This window comes from Mirounga angustirostris, unplaced genomic scaffold (assembly GCF_029215605.1).
Source record: "Mirounga angustirostris isolate CCGP_5_RB_7025 unplaced genomic scaffold, mMirAng1.0.hap1 SCAF_3, whole genome shotgun sequence".
Lineage (NCBI taxonomy): Eukaryota > Metazoa > Chordata > Mammalia > Carnivora > Phocidae > Mirounga > Mirounga angustirostris.
The window spans coordinates 53,255,827-53,282,473 of NW_026991711.1; the positions used below are offsets into that span (position 1 = coordinate 53,255,827).

The following is a 26,647-nucleotide window of genomic DNA, read 5'->3' on the forward strand; positions in this document are numbered from 1 at the left end:
ATGAGATTACCAGACCTGTTTTCTAAAATGCCACTTTCATCTTGTCAATCTCCAATTTAAAACTTGGATGCTTTCTGATAACCTGTGGGAAAATGCCAGATCAAGCCTGGCATTTCCAGCTCAATCCTACCAAAATAGCCTATCCCCTGTATATATTATGTTCAGGTATGTTCTCAGACAGCCTCCTCCCTTTTACCACATCCGGCTCACATTATACACACATTCTATCCAAGTCCCATATCTCTCAGAGGCCTTTCTTGCAAGCTATTTGCAAGTTTTTCTTATCTTCACACATTTCCTATGTCACTTATGGGGCAGTTGATCATTTACACAGTTGGACAGAACTGACTCATCTGTGTTTGGTTCTTCAGTAAAACTGCTAACTCCTTTAAGGAAGTCACCATTGCCAAGCCAGTGAGGCAGTGTGGCCGAAGGAACCTATGTTCTAATTCTGTCACTATTATTTATGTTAACTTTAGACTCAACTCAGCTTCCTCTTATGTAAAACTTGGATAAGAAGCCAAGGTTGCTGTGAAGGCCAAATGTCCTATGTGAGACCATGCTTTTGAAAACTGTGAACTTTGAGGAAGATATTGTGGCATCATTTTTTTTTAAAGGTTTTATTTATTCATTTGACAGAGAGAGACACAGAGAGAGAGGAAACACAAGCAGGGGGAGTGGGAGAGGGAAAAGCAGGCTTCCCGCTGAGCAGGGAACCCGATGGCGGGGCTCAATCCCAGGACCCTGGGATCATGATCTGAGCCGAAGGCAGACGCTTAACGACTGAGCCACCCAGGCACCCCTGTGGCATCATTTTTATCATCATGATTTCCTTGTATTATTCTCAGGGCTGACTGGATACAGATCAGGTGCATAATGCATACCTGGGGTACTGAATCCCTGCAACAATTCTGTACAAGACCTTGAGTGCAATTCTAGGAAAACATGTATGCAGAAGTGATAACTGTGACAGTGTTTAAATTGTGCATATTTTCTATTTTCTAAATGTTTGTGGCTGTGTTAGTCTGCTGCTATCCTTATAATTTAAAAGAAAGAAAAATAAGCCAGTGACATGCAGATGACATTTGGAAGAGCTATATGCAAGCACAGCCAGTGGCTGACTACTTCACTGAATACCACCCTGAGTAGACATCCCCACCCCACACCAAATAGGGAGACCTCCACCGTGTGACTCCTCTGTGGCACTCTGAGGGCTGATGGCCTCTCTGGCTACTAGTCCAAGGTGAGGGGGACTGTCATCAAGATCCGCACGGTACGGATTCCCCATGTCATCTCCCACTCTGCCGGCACCACACCATAAGGCCCCCCATTCCTTCCCTGCTTTCCTTGTTCCACGGCCTTGTTTTGCTGTTTGCTCTATTAAACTTCACACTGTGTGAAATCAGGGGCTCGGTAGACCTTAGTCAAGATGCTAATCAGCTACTTCAATAGCCTTTACTCACGTTTTTTTTTTAAGTACCAAAAGCAATCCATCAAATGACATGACAGTCTCCCATAACTGTCAAGCTATTCCTTATAAGATTGCAACTGTGGTCAGGGGAGGAAAGAGAATGGAGATGCCTTTTACACTTTCCTTGATGAGCCAGTGACTAACCCATAGCAGGTGCCCAGTGGCTGACAGATGAAGGAATGACCCTAAATGATGGCCTGGAATAGTAGGAAAAATGATGGGTCTGAACAGAAGACTGGTTCTAATTGCTACTGACTTGCTGTGTATCCTTGTTTCATTATTTCTGTTCGTAAAAAGCGAGATTTGAGGCCCATGATCTCTTCAGTGTCGTCTTGCTCCAAAATTCCATGCCTGCTCTGTGCCCTTTTCCCTGACTTGGAACTTCCCTTCCGAATAAGGCAGCCGGCTCAGTACAGAGGCTGTGTACTTACCCTGGATCTCGATGGTAATAAGAATTAGAAAGGAAAGAGGAAGCAGAGGGAGAAACACAGTGAAAAAGCAAATGGATGAGAAAAGTATTGATGAGAATGAGTAACTAAATAAGCTTCCAATTCTCTTATGGTTCAAAGGAAAGTAAGAATGCATCAGTCTCCAAGAGTGAGCAGGATCTCAGGAATTTTCTGTGGGTAAGAAGCCGCAAGGCCTCACTAATCTTACCAGCTGCTGAAGCTTGGTACCATCAGTCCCAAGGGTCACGGGCTCCCGCGGCCCTGTGCCCTTTTTTCAGAAGCCTCTGGTGTTCAGGGTCTGCATGAGGGGAGCGTCAGAGAGACCACATGAGCATGGACATGTCGGGCTCCTGCCCTCAGTCGCATCACACATGGTGCAACCCCATTTTATGTGCTGAGATGTTCTACCTCATTGGGGTTCAACTGCTGGACCCAGAGTACATGTATTATGTCCTGAGACAACTCCAAGAACTGTGTTTTCTAGGATTTCCAATTGCAAAGATGAAGATAGGTGAGAAATGGTTACAGGTTATAAAAGCGACCTTTTTAAGAAAGACAGGTGAAAGCTCAGTGTGGTTTAGGTGCCGGAGGCATCAAGATACAGGATTTCTCCTGGTAGTCTTCTTTTCAGGTCATTCTTGGTTATATTTATTTAATAAATACTTAGATAGTGCTTACTGTGTGCAGGTAGTATTATAAGATCTTTATGAATACGAACTCATTTAAACCTTATAACAGCCCAATGGGGTATTACTGCATTCCCATTTTACAAATGAGGAAAGTGAGGAATACAGAGGCTAATGACTTGCCTAAGATCACACAACTAGTAAGCAGCAGATACCATATTTGAACCAATGCTGTCTCACTCCACAGTCTTAACTACAGTGCAAGGCTGCCTCTCTTAAATGCCCTCCTGGCACCTATTACAATCCCTGTCAGTTGAAAAATGCCTGCTGAACACCGGGATCAAATCCTCTTCTGAGAGCTGCCTACAGTGTTCGCCCACTCGGAGCCAGCACAGGCCCTTGCACAGTCATGAAAGCAAAGGGGAGCAAGGCAGAAAGCCAGCAGGGGCCTGGCCGAGAAGGAGTGTTAGCAGGCGGCCCGCTATTGTTAGATGGGGACAGATTTCCTTTGGACAAGTGTGCCTTATAACCATGGCCTGTGTAACAGATAGGAATTCCAAAGGCAGAGTGCTGGGGCTGGAAGAAGAAGAAGATGCAGCACACATGCTCTCCTAGTTTGGAAGATGTAGGGGGAAGAGGGCCGAGGTCAAAGCAGCACTCCAGACCAAGTGTAGGCCGCATGCAGGACTAACCAACAGGGGAAGAGGCTCAGGCAGGGGGACCCAGGATGGAGCTCCAGCCACACCCCAGTACATGATCATAAGGCCGAACCACTGAGGTGGCAGGAAAAGTGAGAAAAGGGGGCAGACACAGAAGCCATTCTAAAGAAAGAATGGACATTCTGTGTGCGAAAGAAAGCAAAGAGGAGAATTTAAAAATTTTTTAAACAAGTCTGGATGACTAGCAGAATAATTCTACTAGAATCAGCACAAAGTGTGAGAAGTTCAGGCTCCAATAATTTAGAAATTCCGGATGTGAGGTCTTGGAAAGGCAGCTGGAAATCTGGCGCATGAGCTCAGGAGAGCGGTTGGGCCGGGAATGACCTTCCAGCCCATTTTCCATCTCTCTCCCTCCTGCACAGTCCCACAGCACCCCTGTTGTCCCAGTGCTCCCTGTAACTTCAAGAGTTGCCTGGACTTCGTGGGACTGCGGGACAATGTCCTTGGTACCTGGCGGAGTCCCTTGCACATAGCGCATCTGCAACCAGTAGTTTTGAAAGAGTAAGTAGTAGACTCTCAGTAATGTTTGTTGAATTAAATCCATCGAATGGGTCCGTTACTACACAGAGAGGACAATCATAGGTGAGACTGAGTGCCAGTGATGGGATTCGGTCAGGACCCCTCACAAGCAGACTGTGAGGAGCGTATACAGTGGACAGTGAAAAGACCAGCACAGTCGCTTCGGCTGTTTTGCATTCTTTCGGTTCTTAAGTGCATTTGCTGAAGCATCATTTTCAAATAAAATCATTTCTTTACTATCTTAGGTTGAAGAAGGTAAAAAAGTTAATTTTTAGTTTATATCCATTATTAATGCTTCCAATATGTTTTTATTTTAAATATTAACTTTTTCTGGAGACCATTATAAGCTTATAACTTTGTTCTTTTCCTTTCCTTTCCAAAATTTAAGACCGTCCTCCAGTTCACTTTAATTCTTAGTAATAACCTTTCTTGGTTTTCTCATTATAAATTTAATATATATTTTTTTCAGTGTAGAAAAATCATAAACTATAAAAAGAAAATAGAAATTAACTGAAACTTGCCTATCCAGATATAAGCACTCTTAACGTTCAGATACTTACCTTTTATGTTTTATATATATAACCCTCCCCCCCACAAATATAGAACATGATATACGTATATATTGTTATTGTTTGGTTCTTAATGAAAAATAGGAATTCTTCCACATGCACTTTTAAAAGAGAACAGAGACTTTGACAGGAAAGACTAATTTCAATTTTGTAATGTTTCCCATTAAATAGTAAGAGCATCACTGCTGTCTGGATCATAACTTAATTATGGCTATGACAGTTCACACCATGCTTAAACTGCGCTCTCAAGCTGGCAAATGAATGACTTTCTTTTGGCATAGTCTTGCAACAGTCTTATTAAAAACACGTGATCTAAAGATGAGAAAAAAATTCCTTTGTATTCCAGTAACTCCATTCATTATTTAAAGTGTATGTTGTGGTATTTTGAGTTTTCCTATGTGCCATTTCTAGATGTTCCCAAATACACTTGATCTCAAACACAGCCCTGTGTTTCTCTTCAGTATGTAAAAAATGTAACCCACACTGCGATACCTACGCAAGTACAAACCCTTCACAGCCTGTGGAAGTACGGACATGAAAAATCTCCTTAACCAATAAAAGCGGAGATGCAAACAGAAGAGACTAAAGTGAACTACTTTTAAATGTATGTACGTGCATCCAGAATTAGTTGGTTTGATTTATCTCGTATGATACTGACTCTATTGCTGGTAAAGATTAATTGTATTATGGTGCTCTTGGCATGTTATTTTCCCAGTCCGTTTCTCAGTATGACATTTCTTATTTTTCTCTGCTACAAAGCACCCACTATCATAATTTTCACCTGCTGAGTTTACATTACTAATGATAATATTAAAATTCAGAGGTTTTTTGACCTTTATAGCAGTAAATTAGGTCATAAGAATAGATGGGGTGCAATCATGAAGAAGACATTTAATTATTATTATAGTAAAATCAAATTTCACAAGGTTGGCCAGGCACACTATGAGAGCTCAGTAAACGTTAAATAGTCTCCCCTCCCCAACACACCAAAGTCCAGTTCTCTCCTCTGTGTTCTTGCAGACACAACACGAGAGATATTCCAAGAACTAAGTGTCTGGATTGCTGGTGCACGGTGGACGTGTCATACGAAGTCCTCTGAATAACAAATAATATAAATAATGGTCATGACGATAATACTAATATGTAGCCCTTGCTGAATGCTTGGTAGATGCCAGATGCTGGTACTATTATTATCCCTGTTTACAGATGAAACAATTGAGGCACAAATATGGTGAGTAGCTTCCTAAGTTCAGGGACCTGGAAAGTAGTGGGTCTCTACGACCGGGCCCCAGGCAGTCAGACTCTGGAGCTGTTAGTGTGCACTGCCTTCTCTCTGAGTCACCTCTCAGGGCATCACAGCTTCTCCACTTCGTTCAGGCCCCTCGTCCGCCCCAAGCCCTCTTCCTTACTGAGAGCCAGTCTTTGATGATTTCCCTTTTTTGTCAGATGGTGTCTCCTCAGTGGGCCATGTGCTCCTTGAGGACAGTGACGGGCTATGATGGCGTATGTTCCCCACACAGCATCTGTGTGCGGATGGACATGGCTGGTTGTGAGTCCGCTGTCTTTTGCGTACTCCAAATGGATGTGCTTTCTTATGAACCAGAGTCTGGCAATTACTAATTGTACAGTCTTTTCTTTTTGAGGGTTGGATGGCAGAAGGGTTCAACATTTGGACTAAATGAAGTCCCTAGACTCCTCGGTTCAGCACAGTTTGACTGGAATTTATTGGGCCTCCACCACACTTACATTCATCAAATATTTTTCAAGCATCGACTCTATGGTGGGCTTTGTGCTAGACAAGATTCACAGCTGACTGATAGTAGTTCCTGCCCTCAAAGAATGTAAGCGTCCAGAGGATGACAGGCATGCAGAAGATAGTGAAATACAGTGTGACCTAAGCTGTGACAAGGCTTGGCCTTGGGTGCTGTGGAAGCCCAGAGCAGCATGTGACCTGGGCGGGTGGAAAGCAGGTGGCAGTCATGCAGAGTGTGGTCTGGCATCATGTGGGAGCTTGTCAGAAATGCAGATTTGCAGGCCCTAGCCCAGATCTGCCCAATCTGAAACTCTAGTGTTTTAAGAAGCTCTCCATTAGATTCTGCTGCTTGCTAAAGTCTGAGAAATACTGCCTTCCAGAATGTAAGGCTCATAGGCACACAACAATTAGGCAAGAAAACACATACTAAATTAAAATCCATAAAATAAGAGTTAGGTGAGGTGATCCCTACCACCTCAGTTCTAACTTTCACAGTCTACAAGACTTCTGTACACATCTTTTCTTCAAATTTATGTATTTAGAGAGAGCACGTGAGCAGGGGTGAGGGGCAGAGGGAGAGAGAGCACCTCAAGAGGACTCCTCACTGAGCCTGGAGCCTGATGTGGGGCTCGATCTCACAAACCTGAGATCACGACCTGAGCTGAAATCAAGAGTCAGATGCTTAACTGACTGAGCCACCCAGACGCCGCTTCTGTACACATCTTAATGTGAAGTGGAATGGAATACGTTTACCTTCAAGATCACCTGCAGATAACATACACAAGGAAGTGTGTGCAGTTCTCACCTAAGGCCAAGCAGATTCACAGAGCTGTCCTAGGTTGCCACAAATTCTACATCAATTCTACCATCAGTTGGTAAGTATTTTAAATGTGCAACAACCCACCCACCTACGTAGGCTCATCGTTAACGGTAGGTTCTGTAAGGCACACACACGTCACCTGCTGTTAAGGCACTTATGCCTCAGTTGAGGCGACAGGCCCATCATGGCTTGTTCAGAATGTTCGGCATGCTGATAAATACCATGCGAATATGGACAAGATGCTAACTGATTTGGGCTGATCTTAGGATAAGGCCCCAAGAAATGGGAATTGAGCTGGGCTTAAACACAGGTGGAATTTGCATAGCAGGCAAACGTAGCTCATCAGCATACACTGAACAGTCTGGAAATGGTCCAGACAAAGAAAGGCACTCTATAATCTCATGGGGAAGCGGACATAACAATAAAAATGATGGTGATGCTGAGCATCATAAGCCACAAATCTCCCCTACAAGGGCAATTTCAGGGCTGGGAAGGCTGAGGTTTATAGGATTTTCTTGAAAAAAAAAAAAAAAATCAAATGAACAGAAATCTGAAAAAAACGATGAAATGTTCCAAGGCTGGTGAGTCTCTTCAGGGACACCTACAGAGTTTTTGGAGAACGGCTGCCATATACCTGACCAGGCGCGGCTTGCAAGTCTCTGGGGGATGGGGCATGTTCATAAGCAGGCCGCTGCCTAGGCGGGGGACGGCAGACACCTCCGTGCTCCCGCCAGAACTACTCCCTCATTTCTTCAGCAAAAGTCCCCCAGGCTTTCTATAATGAATCTAACCCACGATGGCCTCTTCCTGTGAGCACCAGCTTGCCTCCCCAGTTCAGCTTGTGCTCTGCCTGAGTTAGGAGCACATGGAGGGAATTCACACTGAGGTTTGGTTTGCTGAAATTCTGAAATTCTGTGGTACCCTAAGTTAGATTTAAAGCCAGAGTGTGAGTTTTGCAACCTGCCTGGAGGTGTGAATACGAAGCTTAGTTACCAGTGGCTACCAACAGGACCTCTGGCGCCTGGGAGAGCTGCTGGGCTGGGTGTCCCTCTGGGCACATGTGGGGGCTGGGACGGGGAGGGGAGCCACACTTGGCCGCAGCGGACTCGCAGCGCAGTGGATTGCCACCTATTAGGCCCTAGAGAGGGAGGGAATGGAGAGAGGGTCTCCATCAAGGCTGGGAAGAGTTTTGAGGTTGAAGGATTAGAACACATTTCACCTGATTGTGGGTAGGTTGAACACAATTCTTTCCAAGTCCAACCTTTGTAGTTACCCCCAGGAAGCCCACCGATATTTTATTTTCAGATTAACATCTGAGCTTTTCGCTTCCAATTCAAGAACCTATTTTTGGATAAGGTTTTCATGAAGTGTGTGTAGTCGTGCAGGCAGAGTTGGCTAGCAGAGCCGGCACGGGGTGTGGGCCGGTGAAGGGCACCGCTCTGCTGCCTGCCGGGCCTGATTCAGAGGGGGTGGCCGGCAGCAAAAGGGGGGGATGGAACAGGAAAGTGTCCTGTCGCAGCCTTTCCCGCCCCTCTCCCCTTTTTGCTTCTTCCCATCTCTCCACCTGCTTTTCTTGTCATCTTCCTACACATTTCCTCAGAGATGCCACAGTCCAGTGAGTTATGTGGCAGTATGATGGACGAGGTCTGGAGACAAGCAGTGTGTATGGAAATGGGGAAGGCCCGCCTGGCGCCGTGTCACAGCATCCCGGGGAGAGCCCAGTGTTGCAGATGGGGCGCTGACCACCGCTGGCCCCCAGGCTGGCTGCTGGGTTTCTCACCTCTCCCCTTCCTGCTCTCCTGCGCCGTTTGCACGAACTAGGAGTGAGGAAGTCCCGTAGAACATTTAATAGTCTAACAGTCTCGGGAGCCCGGTGGCTCCACAGGAAAATAGGACTCAGAACGGACCTTTCCGGACTCATGAATCCCTGCTCCTCGCTCTTGTCAGACCACTAATCTTGGTGCTGTGTCAGCAGGAACCGAAGTTGGTTGAGTAAAGGAGCCTCCCAAGACTCCCCCTTATGGTCTTTGTGAGGCACTAGAACAAACCTCGGTTTCTGTTCACCTTTTCGACTCCTGGCTTTTACCACAAATGTTCCCAAACTTTCTCCCTATTCATTTTTGATCAGCAGATCGGGGAGCACTAAGTTGTAGAGCTGTGATTAGGCCCTCTGGGTTTCTTTGACTTTAAAATGATGTTGCTTGCACTCAAGTTATGTCTGTGTGCTTATGCAGGCATCTCTTGTTGATGGTTTGGGGCTTACATGTATCTTCTTGGCCATATTAGAAATAAAAACTTAATTTTCTATTTGGGATTATAACTCATTTTGTTTTTAATTGATCACTCTTCTCAGTCTCATGCATTTTTCTCCAGAGGGTAGACAAGCCTCACTGGGGTAAGGGTGGCCTGGTTCTGTGAGCCTGTCATCTGGGGTCCCCCTGAGAGGACAGGCTCTGTGATCCTGAGACCACCAAGAAGTCTGACCTGCAGTTCACAGCACAAAACCCAAATAACATGTCTTGCTATTTTTCTTCTAAGTTATTCATGAAGTATATAGAGCTTGCCTTTCTCTTCAGAATGCAAATATTCTTGGGAGTTGTTTTTCCTCTCCTGTTGAGGACCTCAGTAGCCTCTCTATGTGGTAACATCCAGACGTTAGTACTGGCTGTGTATTTCACCACTTACCATGTCTGTGTTGAGCTCTAACAGTTTTAAAGAATCTATGCATCTCCCGCCATCCCTAAATCCCAATCAAATGGGAATCTTCCACATTTAAAAAGTGCTAAAACGGTAGGGTGAATTAACTAATACGTTGTTAATGTTCACTGCATGCTGTCCGTGACAGCAAGAGCAAATATTTTTAAGTCCCACGGCAGGAACTGATTAAAACTAGAGCATATCTGTGGCATGAAGTATTAGGTGGTCATTAAAAGTCATGTCAGAAAAATACTTAATAACATGGGGAAAGGCAGGGGCACCTGGGTGGCTCAGTTGGTTAAGCGACTGCCTTTGGCTCAGGTCATGATCCTGGAGTCCCTGGATCGAGTCCCGCATTGGGCTCCCTGCTCGGCGGGGAGTCTGCTTCTCCCTCTGACCCTCCCCCTCTCATGCTCTCTGTCTCAAAAAAAAAAAAAAAATCTTTAAATAACATGGGGAAAGGCTAATGATTTATAAAAGGGGAAGAGCATAGGCTGGAAAACTTCAAGTGAGGTAGAAATGTGTACGTGTGCACACAAAGATGAAGGAATTACAAACAAGTGGAAACATGAATTTCTCAGTGGTGAGACTGTAGGTCGTTTTCTTTTTCTTTATATTTTTCTGCATTTTCCAAATTTTCCATGAAAATAAATGGTGCTTTTAAGATAAGAAGCATTCATAGGTATGGATATTGGATCTATTTGTTACCATTCTTCCATTTTAAACAATCGCTTTTGCTTCTACATCAGGTAGGATCATTCAGCCTGTTAGGGAAAGTACATTTGGTCTCCAAAATCGAAAACTTTTGTTTCAGATCTTGGCTTTAGCTATTTAGGTAGCCATGTCTGTGTCAGGCCATTTTACATCGAGCTGAAACTTAGGTCTCTTTTGCCTATTCTTCTCTAACCTGGCCTGGTTGGAAAGAAGGCATTTCCACTTCTCTAAACCCAACCTGTCAGCTTTATTAGACATGTGCTTATCCCGTTACCTGCTCCAAATCCATTAAGCAGCTACTACTGAGTTGACGCCTATCCTGACAAAAAGGACAGACCCATAGCCCCCAGCTCCAGCTGGGGAAATACACTGTCGGTTGGGAGTGAGGAGCTTGCTAAGACAACTTCTCAAGTGTTTACTGGAAACAAAAGCACGGACCATGAAGCCAGCCTCAGCCTATTTTTGATGGCAGGTCCCTCTTGTCCTTCCCTGGGGCTCTGTGTGAGCCAGAAAGTGGTACAGGGCCTCTTCCAGGCATCGGTCCCTTTCAAGAGTGCAGGGTTGGGATGTGTTTGGGGTTGTTTTTAGACAGAATTATGGATTTCATGGTAATAGCAGGACATGTCGTTAATTCACAGCAGAAAACGTGGTAAGGCTGCTGGGGGGGCGGTGGGTAGGAGTGGTAGAGGATGGGGAAGGGGGCCAGCAGGAGAAAAGCAATGATGCTACAGGAGCTGTAATTTGAGGAGAAGACCAAGTTCTGGATGTCAGCATTTAGTATATGAGGAGAGTCATATATTACAGGGTAAAGGAAATTTTCATCCACGATAAGTCCACCTTCTTGATTTTTAAACATCTACCGAGCAAGGGTGACCTCAGGCACCTACATATGTGGGTCCATCTCTCCCTGAAGAAAGACAAAGTGGCCACTGGTTTTCTAGTTGAGCTTCTCAAGGGTCCTAAAGCTCCTTATATATCTATGTATCACATCCCATTCCTGTCAGAATCTCTTCTCCATGGAGCCAATCCTTCTGATAAAGGGCTCATCTCCAGAATTACTGGAAACGTGCAAATAAGTTACTTTACCAAGTCCATGATGCTCACAGTGATACTAACTTGATGGTGGAGAGTGAGCCCTGATAGAATGACACAGAGGACAAGCAAGTTTTGGTAAGGGTGGGGTGCGGGAGAGGTCAGCTTCACCTGGGCTAGAACCACATCGACATGACTCACCTATGGATCTCCAGAACCTGGCGCAGCACCTGGCCTGTGGAAGACCGGGGTAATAACAATACCTAACATGTACCAATGGTGTCCACACCGCTAAGCCATGCTCACGATAACCCTGTGAGGCAGGTGTGATTATTACCTTCATTTTAGAAATGAACAAAATGTTGGTGCAAGGTGGTAGTTATCACTCAAGGTCTCTTGGACAGTAAGGGGCAGAGCCAGGATTGAGGCCAGGCTGCTTGGTGCCCAGACCTGATCCAAACCCCTACACTCTGCCACCTCCCCACTCAATGACTACTTGATAAACAGAGTGAAAAGAGGATGGCAGGATAAAGTGGCAACTCCGTAAGGCTGAGGGTGGCAGGACATGGTGAGAAGAGAGATTCCCAGGGCTGGAGGAACTGTGATGTCTGTAGTCTCACTCCCCAGTCCCGCTAGGCTCATGCTCGCCAGGTCAGAGGCTCATGTTGCCTTCATAGAGCCTGTGGGATGAGGTTTGGGAAGAGTGAGTCCTTTCCTTGTCTGCCCCCCTCCAGTTCCAGGTCGGGAAGGCCCCCAAGAGCAGGTAGCAAGTTGTTACGGGAGGAAAGGATGGAGCCCAGTTATCTTTGCCGTTTGAGAATATGGGCCCATTTTCCCATGGGGCTTTTTTTTTTTCCTGCCTTGTTTACCACATCAGTGTATATTTTTACCTCTCCTGCTCGCCAGCCTCAAGGATGAAAGCCACGTTCTGAAACTGGGCAAAGGACCCAGCTCTTGCAGAAGTTCCGCCATAGACACCATTAAAATACATGGTTAAGAGTGGCTTTCCACCGCAGTGTGCTAAACTTGAAGAATGTTCTTCACACAGTATCTCTTCTCTACACTCCTAACATCTTTACTCCGACAGATTTAAAGACAACTCTGAGGATTTACTTTCTTACAGAGGCAACGTGAAAAACTGAAAAGTCTTTTCTCTTTTGTGTTTTTGTTTTATTGTTGGGTGGGAAGGGTGTTGTACTTGACAGTGGGAACCTTCAGTATCATGAATTAAGTCTCTTACAGGCTGCAAATGATTCCTCTGACCCCAGTGTGTGAGCCTGAACTGGGCAACCAGAAGATGTGGTGTCGCGGCTTTAGTACAGCAGACACAGCGTGGGAGCAGTGGAAATTCGTGGGAAACTTTTAGACCAAACTGTTCATATACTGCAGGCTTCAGCAGCCACTTTACTTGATTCTTCCAACTTCCTACATTTCTCGCATCCTCTCCCTTCCCCTCCACGTTCTCACCAAACATTCACATGTAAGGATCATAGGTACGGGGATAGCTCTGGGAGGAAGGTCATCAAAAAGAGATGCAAGATGAGCACAGATGATCTTTTTTTTTTTTTAGATTTGGGTATCTGTTATGCATAATTACCAGGGGCCAGCCTAGTTGTTTAGCAGTTCTGGGGATTAGGAGATGGCTCAGGGACAGAGATAAAAAGAAAATTCATAGTTTGCTTTTTAGGAAAGGAAATTGGGTCTGGCATAACTGAAATCTCTAAATGAACTGTGATCAAAGCTAGTGTTAAACTCAGCTACACTTAGAAGGCTGGACTGCCCAGCTGTCATTCATGTATCCAGTTCCAAACAGAAGGAAAAACCTATTTAAAATCAGAAAGTGCAGTTACTCTTGGAGAGCAAGGCCTTTGCAGGTGATCTCAGTTTCTGGCTCTGATGGTTTTAAATCAGACCTCAGAAAACTTTTCTCATGTGCATGAGCTTGCAGATCTTGTGATAGGGGATAAGGGTAGGTTTTGTAAGGTGCTTTGGTTTGGGGACCTCAGGTGGTGTTGGTCAGAGACTGGTTGCTCAATAAAATGTAAAAAGAGGAGAAAAATAATAGTAGCACACCAAATCTAGGTGTGGTTAACATCCCATCAGCCTGACAACTCTTGGTACTAAGGCAACAGAGTTAGTAAATTGCAAGACTAGACATATTTTTTATGGGTCCTTTCAGGACTACTAACGGATACCATAAGCGTGCATCTGCTACACCACATTCTAAATGCTAAACAATTCTGTAAATCTGACGCTCCCTGCTAGACTTGATGACACAGCTATTAATATACGGTATCCCCCAGAAACAAATATGAAAGATGCAGAACAAGATTTACGGGCATGTTAATTACAGCATTATTTATAACAGTAAAAAATGAGAAGTTAAATGCCTAACACATAGGTCTGTCGTTCAATTATTGCGTATCTACATTACACAGTCATTAAGAATCACGTCTTTGAGGAACATTTGGTGACAAGAAAAATACTTACGATATAATGAGAAATCAAAAAGGTACAAAACTGAAAACAATATGATAATATTTATTTATGGGTTTTTCCCTCTGGTCATATATATGCACATGACTGGAAAGGAGGAAAATAAAACATTAATGGTGGTTATCTCTGAGTAATGAGATACTAAGTGTTTTTTTAACCTCTGTATTTTTTTTCTGTAATTTTCCAGTTCCTTACGAACTACTACTTCTACAATAAAATGTATTGTTTTTAAAAAGCACTTGTCAACTCTCACAAGAATATCCAGCTAAGCCAGCACTGGTCCTATATAATTGTTATTAATAAATAATATATAAAATTTCTGCCCATGTGAATAATTATAGTGAAAAAAAAATCTGTATGTCTTTGTCAGTAACCTCTAGGCCAGAGGCTTTAAACCTCATGATCTGCATTAAAATTCATCCTGTCAAAATCCCGCCTTCCACATTAAATACTATTTATGTTGTTAAGTAAAGAGAGGGAACTGGTATGTGAGTACATAGTCTGAGCCAAGTGTTTATGCACATGGTTTCCCTGAGCACAATTATGGATGGGGAAGGTAAAGTTCAAAAAGGTTGAATAACTTGCCCTGCTCACATGGCTATTTGGGGGTCAAAATGGACACAAAACCTCTCAGTCTGGTTTGAAAGCCTTGATTTCTTCTACCACCGCAGAGCTGATAGAAACTTTAGATGAGACACAGACTTCATTGCAGACATTTAAAAATACCTCCACAAGATATTGCACAGTGCTTCTCATATGTGGCCAAAAAAACTAATTTTTGCTTCTTTTCATTCACATCACCCCAGTGAAGGTAGTAGGGAAATTGCCCAAAGGAGACAACACTACAGACAAAACAGAGAAAGACAAGTGAAGAGCCCACCTACTGGGAAACCTCTGAAACAACAGGCAGTGATTATGATGATTACCCTCACCTTCGGACCGGTGAGGCAGTGGCCACCAGTGGTGACCAGCAAGTGTGGCTGGGCTAGATCTTCCACAAATATCTCACTCACCTCTGGTTACAGTGCTGCTCCTCCCTCCTACTTGGCCTGAACCCCATCTCCCAATGGTCATTTCTTCTGCTGATTACAAAGCCCACATTCTGCATTCCAGAGAGGAGTTTTTCAAAGCTAAAAACTTTCCTTTAGGAAGGACAAAAGACCTCAAAGATGATCTTCCACTTTTTTCATTTAATAATGAATGGCTTTTGATATTTCTCAAAATGAGAGCCTAGCGACTAGATATTGTGGTAGGCTTATCTTCACAAGTATCGTCAATTTAACCAACAGATGAGCTCATAATCATAACTACATCCTGCTCAGAACCTCAGTTACAAAGTAATTCCATGTCCATTCTCTCATTTGCTTCTCACCATCAGTCTTATGGAAAGAAAGGCAGGTAACTCCATCCCCATTTACAGACCAGGAAACTGAGGCATACTGCCATTTTGGCTGGCTTGCTGGATTTGACAGAAGGCACAGAGGGACTGATTGAGGGGAGAAAATGTGAAGGTTCTCGTTGAGAATGTGGCAGCAGTGTGTCATTGGAGGACAGGACCCTGGAAAAAAGCTCTAGGGTAAGGATGGGGCTTATGAAATATTCGAGTGGGAAGAGAAACTACTTAGGTAGAAATATTGCCTGTGGAGAGCTCTGTATGAATGGCTTCCTCCTCTCCTTTTCTACTTTCTCAGTCCTCTCCATTCTTCAGAGCCAACCCAAATCTCACAGCTCTGGGAAGCCATTCTTTTTTTTTTTTTTTTTAAGATTTTATTTATTTATTTGATGCACACACAGAGAGAAAGAAAGAGAGAAAGCGCACAAGCAGGGGGGAGGGGCAGAAGGAGATAGAGAAGCAGACTCCCAGCTGAGCAGGGAGCCCGATGTCAGGCTCAATCTCAGGACCTTGGGATCACGACCTGAGCTGAAGGCAGACGTTTAACTGACTGAGCCACCCAGGCACCCCCCCGGAAAGCCATTCTTAATTATCCACCAGGAAGAAACCATAGTAATACCATCTTAAGGTTTTCACGTGCCTTAGCTCATTACAACATCATGACACATTTCTGAGGGTGGCTTTGCCATCTGTTTTACAAACAGGAATATGAAGCTCAGAAGGGCTCACCTGTCCCCTGCTGACACGGTTAATAAGCCGCAAAGTCCAGATTTCAAACTACATCACGTCACAGCTGCCTCACCTTCCTGTACACTTATCACATCTTGTATATCGCCCGAGTGTCCCCTCATTACTCGACTCAGTTATAAGTTCTTTTTTTTTTTTTTTTAATCTATTTGACAGAGAGAGACACAGTGAGAGAGAGAGCACAAGCAGGGGAAGTGGGAGAGGGAGAAGCAGGCCTCCCTCAGAGCAGGGAGCCCGATGCGGGGCTCGATCCCAGGACCCTGGGATCATGACCCGAGCTGAAGGCAGACGCTTAACGACTGAGCCACCCAGGCACCCCTCAGTTATACGTTCTTTGAAGGCAGACAGCAAGTCTTATGTTTCTTTGTAACCACCCCCACTGCCAGCATTTAGCAGAGGTCCATGTACACAGTAGGTTCTCAATAAACGTCAGACGTTAAGTATCTGTTTGGTAGGAACAGTAGTTATTAAGAGGGATTTTTTGGTGCTTTGTATGTCAGGCTTTCTGCGGTATATAATTAAAACAAGAGTGAACATGAAGTGTATAATTTCTCCTAACTCTAGCTTAATCAGGCATTCATTACCATGTCTGATTCTGTGTTATATGAAAAGAACTGCTTAGTAAGCATTTTCTGTGATGAGGATAACCAAACACATACAGATTATCAGAGAGATTTTCAAAAAGACAAAAGCGAAACCATCAAACACAGGGAGAGACAATGATCTGCAATGGCATAATATTTCACCTGGGACTAAGGACCTTCCAAGGCAAAGAGAGTACCTGACTAAGGTTGGGCAACTGGATACCAAGGAACACTGAGATAGGAAGTTGGGGTGCTAACTGGGATCCTGTGTCAAGAAGATGGATGCACCACCCTACTGTTCCGGGTCAGAAACAACAGAGGCAATGCTTTCAAGGGCTTTTCTGAGAGAAGGGGTTTGCTCTGAAACCTCTCCAGCATAACAATCATTTCATTACCATCTTCAGTGACAAGAAAACTTAATAAATGTACATGCAATATACAACTTATTACCTTGTTTGGTCCCATTCCATTTATCCTCCCAACCCATCATTAGTGTATAGCTTTGAAAATATAAAGGGCTCAAAGAAATTCGCTGAGATGAGAATTTTAACAATATAGATTGGCTCAAGTACCTTGAAATTGACGTTTGGTAATCTCAGCTAATAATAGCAGTGCCGGTCTACCATATTTTATTGCCAAACCATTCATAGTAATCTTAATAAGCCACTGACGGGCAGGGCTTCTGACTTCTTTGGTGTTATAAATAAAGTGCCACATACCTGTGGGCATTCAACCAACATCAAGAAACGAGAGCAAATACCAGATTAGCGGTACTTACATTTGTGTCCTCATGGCTGTGGCCATTGGTCTCGACCATTTCCTTGGTACCTTTTAACTGCAAAAGAAAAAACAAAAACAAATCAAAAATCTCAAATGAATAAGCAAGCATATCTGTTAAGTATGTATCATCCTGTTAACTCTGATTTATCTTGAGGTCACACTTTATAAAACCTTTCGAGGAAAAAAAAAAAACAGATGGAGCACATAATTCTAATGAGTCTTATTGAAACCAGTTTGAGACCAATATTTTATAAAACTTGATGGCTGGCAAAAAATAAATGGGTCTTGGTCATTATTTTTTAAATAATAAGATTAGAAAGCAGTTCCATAGGCATAAAATGTATAAAATTGGTTCTTAAGAATAATAAATGATTTCATTCCCTAGTTGTATTGCTATTAATTTCAACCCTGCAGTGTTTGCAAGTTGCCACCAGCTAAAGGATGTTATACAAACGATTACTCGTGAATGATGTATTTTCGGTTGTTCTAACATGCCGCAGTGCTACTCGACATGTCTTCCTTGAGAACATATTTGAATGACTGACATTGTTTCTGGAGGCCTAAAAAAAAAAAAGATGATTTTCTTCTTTTTGTAAAGGAAGAACTGGGAAGACATTTCCTTGGTCACTGAGGCATCAGAAGAAAAGCTATTTCTCATGAGATTTTTAACAGTGAACATTTGAAAACACTACTTTCTTTACTCTCTCTCAGAAGGCTTAGGAGAGATCACTTATCAGGAGATTTCTGGAAACCTTTAATTGGCATTTTATCCTCGCCTGGCTCAAAGCAGACATTTGGAAGCAGAGAGCAAGGGCAAAGGGTGAGCAGACCTTGCAGCGGTTCACCAGTATTTCTTCCTGGCTTATTAGTGCTCAGGAAGCAGCATCTTTGTCATCATCTTTTTTTATGCCGAAAATAAAGTATTCAGGGCAGGAAATAAATGCTTAAAGTTGGAAAGAAAAGAAGAAAATAAATGCAGCTATACTGACAATGTGTCTGATCCAGAAGATTGGTTCTTCCTGGTTATTTGTACATACTAAAATGAAAGCTGCTTTTTTTTTTTTTTTTTTTAAGACAATGTCCAGTTCTCAGCAAGAAAGCCACACGCTCTCCATGCCAAGAAAGGGGCTTTGCCAAAGGGGGGGTAACATGAAGAAACTGAGGCTGGGGCAGCTGACTATGGACCAGAGGCTCTTTGGCTCACTTCCATATGGCTCCCACTTGAGAAACAAGAATTCTGCCCACTGATTTTCAGGGCTCCCTCACTGATGTTTCTGCACACAACAACTACAATGTGTTGCAGACATGAAAAGTGAACGAGCCCCACAGTGACAGCAAGACCAGCCATTATCAGAGGGCACAGAAGGACCTAAAACCCTGTGTTCCTAGCGAAAGGTTTCCGTCTTGCAGGCGTTCCTCACATTTCTCCTCACCAACCCTCTCTGCTCCGCTTCCTTGACACAGCGGGGAAGGCTTTGCTATCTTGCCGCGGAAGTAAAGGATCATGTCGTGAAAGCCGGTTCCACCTGTACAAGTTTAACGACACAGACAAGCTCACTGCTCTGCTCCCTAGTAAACAGATTCCATCCTGCTACTCCATGTCATCCTGTCTGAATGCTCCCCTGGGCTCTCCTCGTACTCCCTGCCCACCCGTCCTGTTCCCTCCCCTGCTCTCTTCCGCCAGAGCCACCACAAGCCACCGCTCCCTCCCGCACCTGCAGGCTGGCCGCTGCTTTGCCCTCACTGGCCTCTGCCCGTCCTCTCCTCCAGCCGCTCCTCTCCTCCAGATGGAGCGGAGGAGTGTCCTGGCTGATGACACCTGGGCTTGTGAAGAAGCCCCAGATGTCGGAGGCTGACACCTTTGGAAAAGAGGTGAAGGGCAGGAGCCAGTGGGGCCTGAAGTGACCGAGAGAAGCCGCATCCTAGCAAACAAGGAAGGCTGGGAACCTTCTGGAGAGTCTAGGGAATAAGAGTCTCCCCTGATGGGGATGGGGCAGGGCCTAATGATGGTAAGTGTCTGCCCTCATGACCTATTCTTTCTTTTAGGATTCTCATCACATGGCATCACTCTGAATAGCAAAGTACCGGGTCTTCAGAAAAAGGTCTATCTTTTCCTCTGCGTGTGTGTGCGTGTTTGCGTGCGTGTGTGCGTGTGTGTGAATGATAGCAAGGCTCTAGGCGCATGCAGTCCTACGTTCCAAGAGTGCTGCTACTTGTTTAGGCCCTGTCTATGCAGGCACCGAAAAAGTGTTTACACATGTAGTTACCCTACATAAGTCCAAAGAAAGCCTCACGGGGCAATGCTCACAGAGGTGTAAAGGTGCGTTTGCAAGTGTGTGTCTGTGTGCGGGGGGCTGCCTGCAAGGCGATGGGAGGAATGTGTCCGCTGTGTGCTCCCAACTGCAAGGGTGACAGGGGCACCCGGCTAGGGGCTCCCGGGAAAACGGCCTGGGGGCGGCAATAGCACCCAAATGCATTTGCTTGCAGTGTGTCACTGGCCTTCTCAGACGGATGGACGTACTTTTGATGTCTTTGCTTGCAAAGAGCTATCCCATTCATTTTTTTTTTTTAATTTTTTATTGTTATGTTAGTCACCACACATTACATCATTAGTTCTTGATGTAGTGTTCCATGATTCATTGTTTGTGCATAACACCCAGTGCTCCATGCAGAATGTGCCCTCTTTAAAACCCATCACCGGGCTCACCCATCCCCCCACCCCCTCCCCTCTAAAACCCTCTGTTTGTTTCTCAGAGTCCATTGTCTCTGAAAGGGGGGAAATCGGAGGGGGAGAGCTATCCCATTTAAATGAGCAGAGCAGATCTAAAAACGATTCCTTCCCAGTCGTATTTTCTAGCTCTTTAATGATTTTAGTTGTTCTGGATCTTCTTCATGTTCCCCATTTTTTTTAAGTAATGGAGATGGAGGGCGCTGTCGCATTACAGCCCATCTGTGCACTTCCTGCTCTCTAAAAATGCGGGCCTAACAAGAAGACTCTGGTGCTTTCTGCAAACCTCAGAATCTCTTTCTGTGTTGGGGGCTTAGACCTCAAATCAAAATACAGGTATAGCTCAGAGGTATTGCGGGTTGGGTTCCAGACTGCAATAAGGCGAGTCAACTGAACTTCTGGGTTTTCCCGTGAATATAAAAGCTAAGTTTTTACTATCCTGTAGTGTGCAATAGCATCATGTTTAAAAAGACAATGTACAGAAAAGATCTGAGTCATCTGGAGAAAGGAGAAATCCACCCCTCCCCATCCCAGCAAATCGAGGAGGGGGGGGATGGCGGGGGGCGGGCGGGAAGGAGGGAGAGCACAGAACAGCAAAGCTCAGAGCTCTGGCTGATCAGGAGCAAATTTGGACCAAATCAGCGCTGCTCTTCTGGAAGTCTTTCAGTCATGCAGAGGAGGAAAGCCCAGCGAGTTGGGGGCTCCTAGCTAGCCGGCCACTGTGAATTCAGTCAGTAGTTTTCGTCCAATCGAACATCACCCAAAATCACACAGATTCAGCCTCAGTCTACATTACTCAATCTGTCCTAATCACATAATCACCAGTTTCATAAAGCATTCTCCTCCAAAGCTTATGAAGTATCTCCACTTTTCACTCACAAGTCACTTACTACTTCCAGGGGAAAGGAACGAAAACTCTATTTTCCTGCTCCCCAGCCACAAGAATCTAAAACCACTTGTAAAGTGACTGAGTCACAGCTGGCTATATTCTCCCGGGAACATATTTTCAGAAATATCACTTTTGAAGTTTTTTATATGGTGGGTGAAAAAAAAAGTAAAACAAGCTAAATTTGATTACCCCCAAAGGTTGGGGTTACTCTGTGTGATTTTTTTCCCCCTCCTCCCAATTACCATTCATTCCATCGTTGGCAGCATGGGAAGGCCAGAAATAGGAAAGCATTTCAAGAGCCCTCCCGTGTAGACACCGGGCTCAGATTTCACTCAGATTTCACCGTGCTGCTGAGCAATCCATCTTTCGCTGTTGTAAGACAATACTTCCAAATCCACTTATCAGTGTCAGGCCACACTTCCGTATCAAAGAAAGCCGGGGTGAAATGGTCAGATTTACAAACTTCATAGAAAAGGTCTGTTGCTCGCTGTGGTTATTAGATAAGTGCCTGATGCACGGGGATGATTTTTCTTTTTTTAACGTCCCTATGAATCAGTCATTCCTATTCATTTGTCTGCCTGAGTGCTGCAGGTGATGCTAAACGCATGTTCCTCGCTGTTACACTTAAGGGGAAACTAGCTGCTTGCTTTGACATACATCTGCATCTCTGATACTTTAAAACTTTATCAAAATTCATTTGTCTTTTGGAGTAAACTTTCACACGTTGCTGGCGGGCTCGGGTGGTCCCCATTGGGGCAGGAGGGAGAAAGCTTATGAATACCATGTAGTAATGCTGCCAGAAAGGTGTGATGGGGCCCGGGTGGACCAGACAGCAGACGGACTGCAGAAACATCTGGGTGCCTGTCGGGCAGCAGAGGTGCATGGGCCCGGGATGGAAATGGTGCCCGAATTGGAGCTGCTGCCTCAGCTTACCTGTTCCTGGAGGACTTTAAGTAATGCCTGCGTATGTGACTGTTCTTCCTTTGCTTGCTCCAGTTCTGACTTTTTGTTGTTTAACTCCTCCTGGATGGTCAGCAATTGCTGTCAACGTAAGAACATTTGAGATAAGTAGGATGGAAGGCCAGGTGACTGTAACATTCCAATGTGTGAGAAGATTTTCGCAAGTCTTAATAGCTTAATCCACACTTCAGTTAACTTTTGTGCCCCCACCCCCATCACTTAGTGTAACAATATTACAGGGGTTTTTTAAAAATATTTTATTTATTTGCTTGAGAGAGAGGGGGAGAGAGAACAAAGGGAGAGGGAGAAGCAGGCTCCCCACTGAGCAAGGAGCCCGATGCAGGACTCGATCCCAGGACTCCGGGATCATGACCTGGGCTGAAGGCAGACGCTTAACTGACTGAGCCACCCAGGCACCCCAGTATCACAGGTTCTGACATGTTATAAGGGTGTTGGGACCCTGCTGCACAATAAAACAAGTTTGTGCTAAGGATCTGTGAAGCCACCCTCAAAATCCTTGGGATAAAAGCGTATTTGTAAAAATATGTGGAATAGTGTTGATAGACAACAGGTTTTGATAGATGAAGAAATTAAATAATACAAAAAACTGGATGTGATACGTCAGCTTGCCCAAAGTCACTTCATTTGACGTCAGACAGGAGGGTTGGCCTTCCAGCAGTAGCCCTGTAGAGCTACTTCACCAAGTAGCTGGGACTGCAAAAGATCCTTTTCCTTTCTCTGTTGTGACGGTGATGTTTTATTAAATCAGCAGGACTGAAGTCCAAACTGCAATCAATGTATCAGCCAAGAAAACTGCTGATATAAGCTGTCAAAACTCTAAGCTATGGCCTACACTGCTATTTTTAAGCAGGGCCACTGAAGGGATCTTTGTAAGCCTTGCCTTGCGCTTCCCTGGCCCTATCAACTCTAACTCATGTTGGGGCTTATCCTTGTCTGCTGGAAGCACTGTGCTGCCTGGCACGAGTTCTCTGCACCGGGGTTATATGTGAATATACACATAGGCTGGGCCACGCATTCGAGAGGCTTCGCAACGGGCCGCAGAAACGGCTCTATTGACTCAGAAGATTCTTAACAACAAAGGGCTAGTTTGAGCAGACCGAAGAGCATCTCTTCCGCTGCCGTACGTAACTACCGCTGCGCAAATGACAGCAAGTGTTTGCGCATTCCTGCCACGGAGGTAGCGGTCTCCAGCACCACGCCTGCTTCTCTGGGGCCCGCCGCACAGCGGCCTGGCCGTTCGTCATACCAAGGCCGGAGTAAACCCTGGTGCTGGACTGCTGATGCTTAAACCCACCAACTGGAAGGATTAAGTTAAGTCTTCAAAACCTCGTTTTGGGGGATGTTGGGGAGTAGGCAGCACTCAGAAAAACACACTGTGCTTTCCCTTGGGCTCGCTTCTTCTGTTCCCTCCTTTGGCACTGGATATACATTTAGGAACCTACTTTGGTCCCCTCCCCTGCACCCAGCATAAACAGTGATTTCCTCGCCATTTCCTACAAACTCTGTGCCTCCGGTTTCACCACCTGCGCACGTGAGGCTCCCATGTGAGGTGATACACACACCCCGCACCAGCTCCCTTAGCACTGTATGTGATTTAATTGTGCATCAGTTGATTAAAGTAGAGAAACCAGGGAGCCCATATTGTCCTCTGGCACCGTGACAAGTACCTAAAATGACTGCTCCCAAAGTGTGGGGAGGGACTCTGCTCCTTTGCTCTCATTCACCACTGGCCCCCCGGAACCACTCCCCGGGAGAGGGGGGGGCTGGTGCTTGGACTTCGATGACGCCCAGGGAATTTTTACGTATCAGACAAGTTGCAAATCCAGTCCTTAAGCCTCCTTTAAACGGGAGCCAAACAAAGGGCAGGAAATCGTCTTCAAAGGTAGGTCACTTATGTCTGCTCACTGCAGCACTCGGGCCGCAGGATTCAGCTACAGCTAGCGTCCAGCAGAAGGGGATTGGCTCGGTCAGTGTCGGCCATCTGTACAGCGGGACTCCATGCAGCCGGGGAAAACCACAAACATCCCTGCACATGGAGGAAGCACACAGCACACTGTGCCCCCACGGAAACGGCAGGTTACAAAAAGGTCTCGCTGAATTTTGCAACACGTTCATAGACAAGGATCTGGATACTTGGTATGGGTGAGTGGGTTTAAGGATCTTTAGGTCAGTTTTGCTGGTAATTTTCTGGTATGTCTGTAAGGAGCATATGCTGCTTGAGTAATGTTATTGCCGGCACTGAATAAATAAGAGGGGAAGTGAGAATTCTATTGGAATCTGCTATTTCATCCACACATTTATAACACCGCTTTATTCTACTGAAACACACACACACACACACACACACTCCTTCCCTGGAACTCATTTCTCACTGAGGCTTCTGTCCTATTCCATTCTTCCTGGGAATCACACTTTTTTTTTTAATTGTACTTATTTTACTTTTTATTTTTTAAAAATTTTTCTTGGGCGCCTGGGTGGCTCAGTTGGTTAAGCGACTGCCTTCGGCTCAGGTCATGATCCTGGAGTCCCCGGATCGAGTCCCGCATCGGGCTCCCTGCTCGGCGGGGAGTCTGCTTCTCCCTCTGACCCTCCCCCCTCTCATGTACTCCCTCTCTCTCAAATAAAAAAAAAAAATTTTTTTTCTTATTTAAGTATAGTTGACACAGGATGGTATATTAGTTTCAGGTGCACAACATAGTGATGTGACAATTATATGCCTTGCTCCGTGCTCAGCACAGTAAGTGCGGTCACCATCTGTCATGATACGGTGTTGTTATGATATTACTGACTATATTCCCTATGCTGTGCTTTTCATCTCTGTGGAATCACACTTTTTAAAATAAAATGTCTTCTCTGTCATCCCCACTTCCTTCTCCTACGTAGGCAACTACTTCCAATGGTTTCTATCTTTTTTGAGTGTGTTTTTCTAAAATATATATTGTTTTCTGAGGATGCCTTTTTTGTGATTTTGTCATATTTCTTGTTACTTATGTTTTTACTAAGCACTATTTTTTAAAGACCCATCCATGTGAATATGTACACATCTAACCTGTTGCTTCCGAGGGCTGCATAATATCCTACGGAGTACGTCCACCCAGTTATACCTGATCCACTCTCCCAGAGAAAGCCACTCAGATGACCTGTAGTTCTCACCCTACTCAAGGTTGCAGTGGAACATGCTAGTGCACATTACCTTATGGACCCGCAGGGGGGCTTCCCTGGGATCCATACCCAGCGGTGAAACCGCTGCTCTGGAGGGTGTGCCTAAGATGTCAAGTTGCCCAACCTGCCCACCCACCGGGGTGTCTAAGAGTCCCTGTGTCCCACAGCCGCACGAACACTTAGCGTTACCCACCCAGCTTTCTAATATTTGTCAGAGTTCTCATATTTGTCTAATAATATAGAGATTCTTCATTAAACCTTCTTTTTGTACTTCTCTAACTCCTTGTGATTTTTAAATATCGCATCATATGCTTGCTAGCTGCTGAGGTTTATTTACACTTCTTAAAAGACTATTCAAGGGTAGTGGTTCTTAAATATGAGAATCTTTTTTGAAGATTTTATTTATTTATTTTAGAAAGAGAGAGAGAGCAAGCAGGGGGAGGGACAGAGAATCTTAAGCAGACTCGCCGCTGAGCCCCACATGGGATTTGATCTCACGACTCTGAGATCATGACCTGAGCGGAAACCAAGAGTCAGATGTTTAACCTGCTGAGCCACCCATGCCCCGCAAATATGGGGAACTTTTCAAAACAATACTGATTCCTGGGCCCTCGAGAAGACCAATTAACTCAGAACATCTAGGCAATGATACCTTGAAAAATAGCAACAACCACCTTAATAGATAATTCTAATGTGCAACTGGGATGGAAACCACTGCTTCCATGAATGCTCATTTAAACCTCATTCTACCCCAGCATGACTTCCACCCAGAGTGCCCTACTCACACTGTCCTCACTCACTGATGCTTTTCTCCTGGCTGGCCAGCCTGCCAGGTTCTTTTCTTCCTGCTCCATGCCTTCTCCAGGGGATCTGTTCACATCCATGTCTTCAAGGGCACATCCCACGTGCTTATGCTTTACAAGTGTGACTTTACAGCCTCTGCCTCATTCCTGCTACCCGCTAGACCCTTAACTTTCAGTGTTTCAAGGTCTGCCTACGATCATACCTCCCTTCCCGTACCTGAATCTGCTCCCCCGGAATCCAGAGTTAAAAGCTTGAAGTCCACCCCTTTGTAACCTCCCTGCCCATTCCTCTGCCTTTTCTCCCTCCCATCCTCACCGTCATAGTTAAGGCAACCCTTTCCTCCCCTCTGGATCTGCTTGTTCCCCCAGTCATTCACTCTACACTCCTGAGAGAACCGACCATCGGAAAATTCAAGTGCTCCCGTACTTAAAAAATATTACTGGTTCAGCATTTGTCACAGAACTAGAACAATGATACTAAAATTTGTATGGAACTACAAAAGGCCCCCAAGAGCCATAGCTCTCTTGAGAAAGAAGAACAAAGCTGGAGGTATCACAACCCCAGATTTCAAGACCCACTACAAAGCCATCGTAATCAAAACAGCATGGTACCAAAAATAGACACACAGATCAATGGAACAGAACAGAGAGCCCAGAAATAAACCCATGCATAAATGGTCAATTAATCTACAACAAAGGAGGCAAGACTATACAC

At 44.9% G+C, this 26,647-nt stretch overlaps 1 protein-coding gene across 9 annotated transcripts in view; it reads right to left on the minus strand.

Moving 5' to 3' along the window:
• Positions 1-26,647, minus strand: part of ENOX1 (ecto-NOX disulfide-thiol exchanger 1) — a 550,660-nt gene that overhangs the window by 49,711 nt on the left and 474,302 nt on the right. For 7 of the 9 annotated variants that reach the window (XM_064586069.1, XM_064586066.1, XM_054506336.2 and 4 more), the window contains 2 exons: positions 21,920-22,027; positions 17,368-17,424 (listed from right to left, as the gene is read on the minus strand). In XM_064586069.1, coding sequence (XP_064442139.1) covers positions 17,368-17,424; positions 21,920-22,027 — 165 coding nt within the window. Of the gene's footprint in view, positions 1-17,367; positions 17,425-21,226; positions 21,404-21,919; positions 22,028-26,647 lie in introns of those variants that run through there. The other 2 variants (XM_064586068.1, XM_064586067.1) reach the window with 2 other exon arrangements.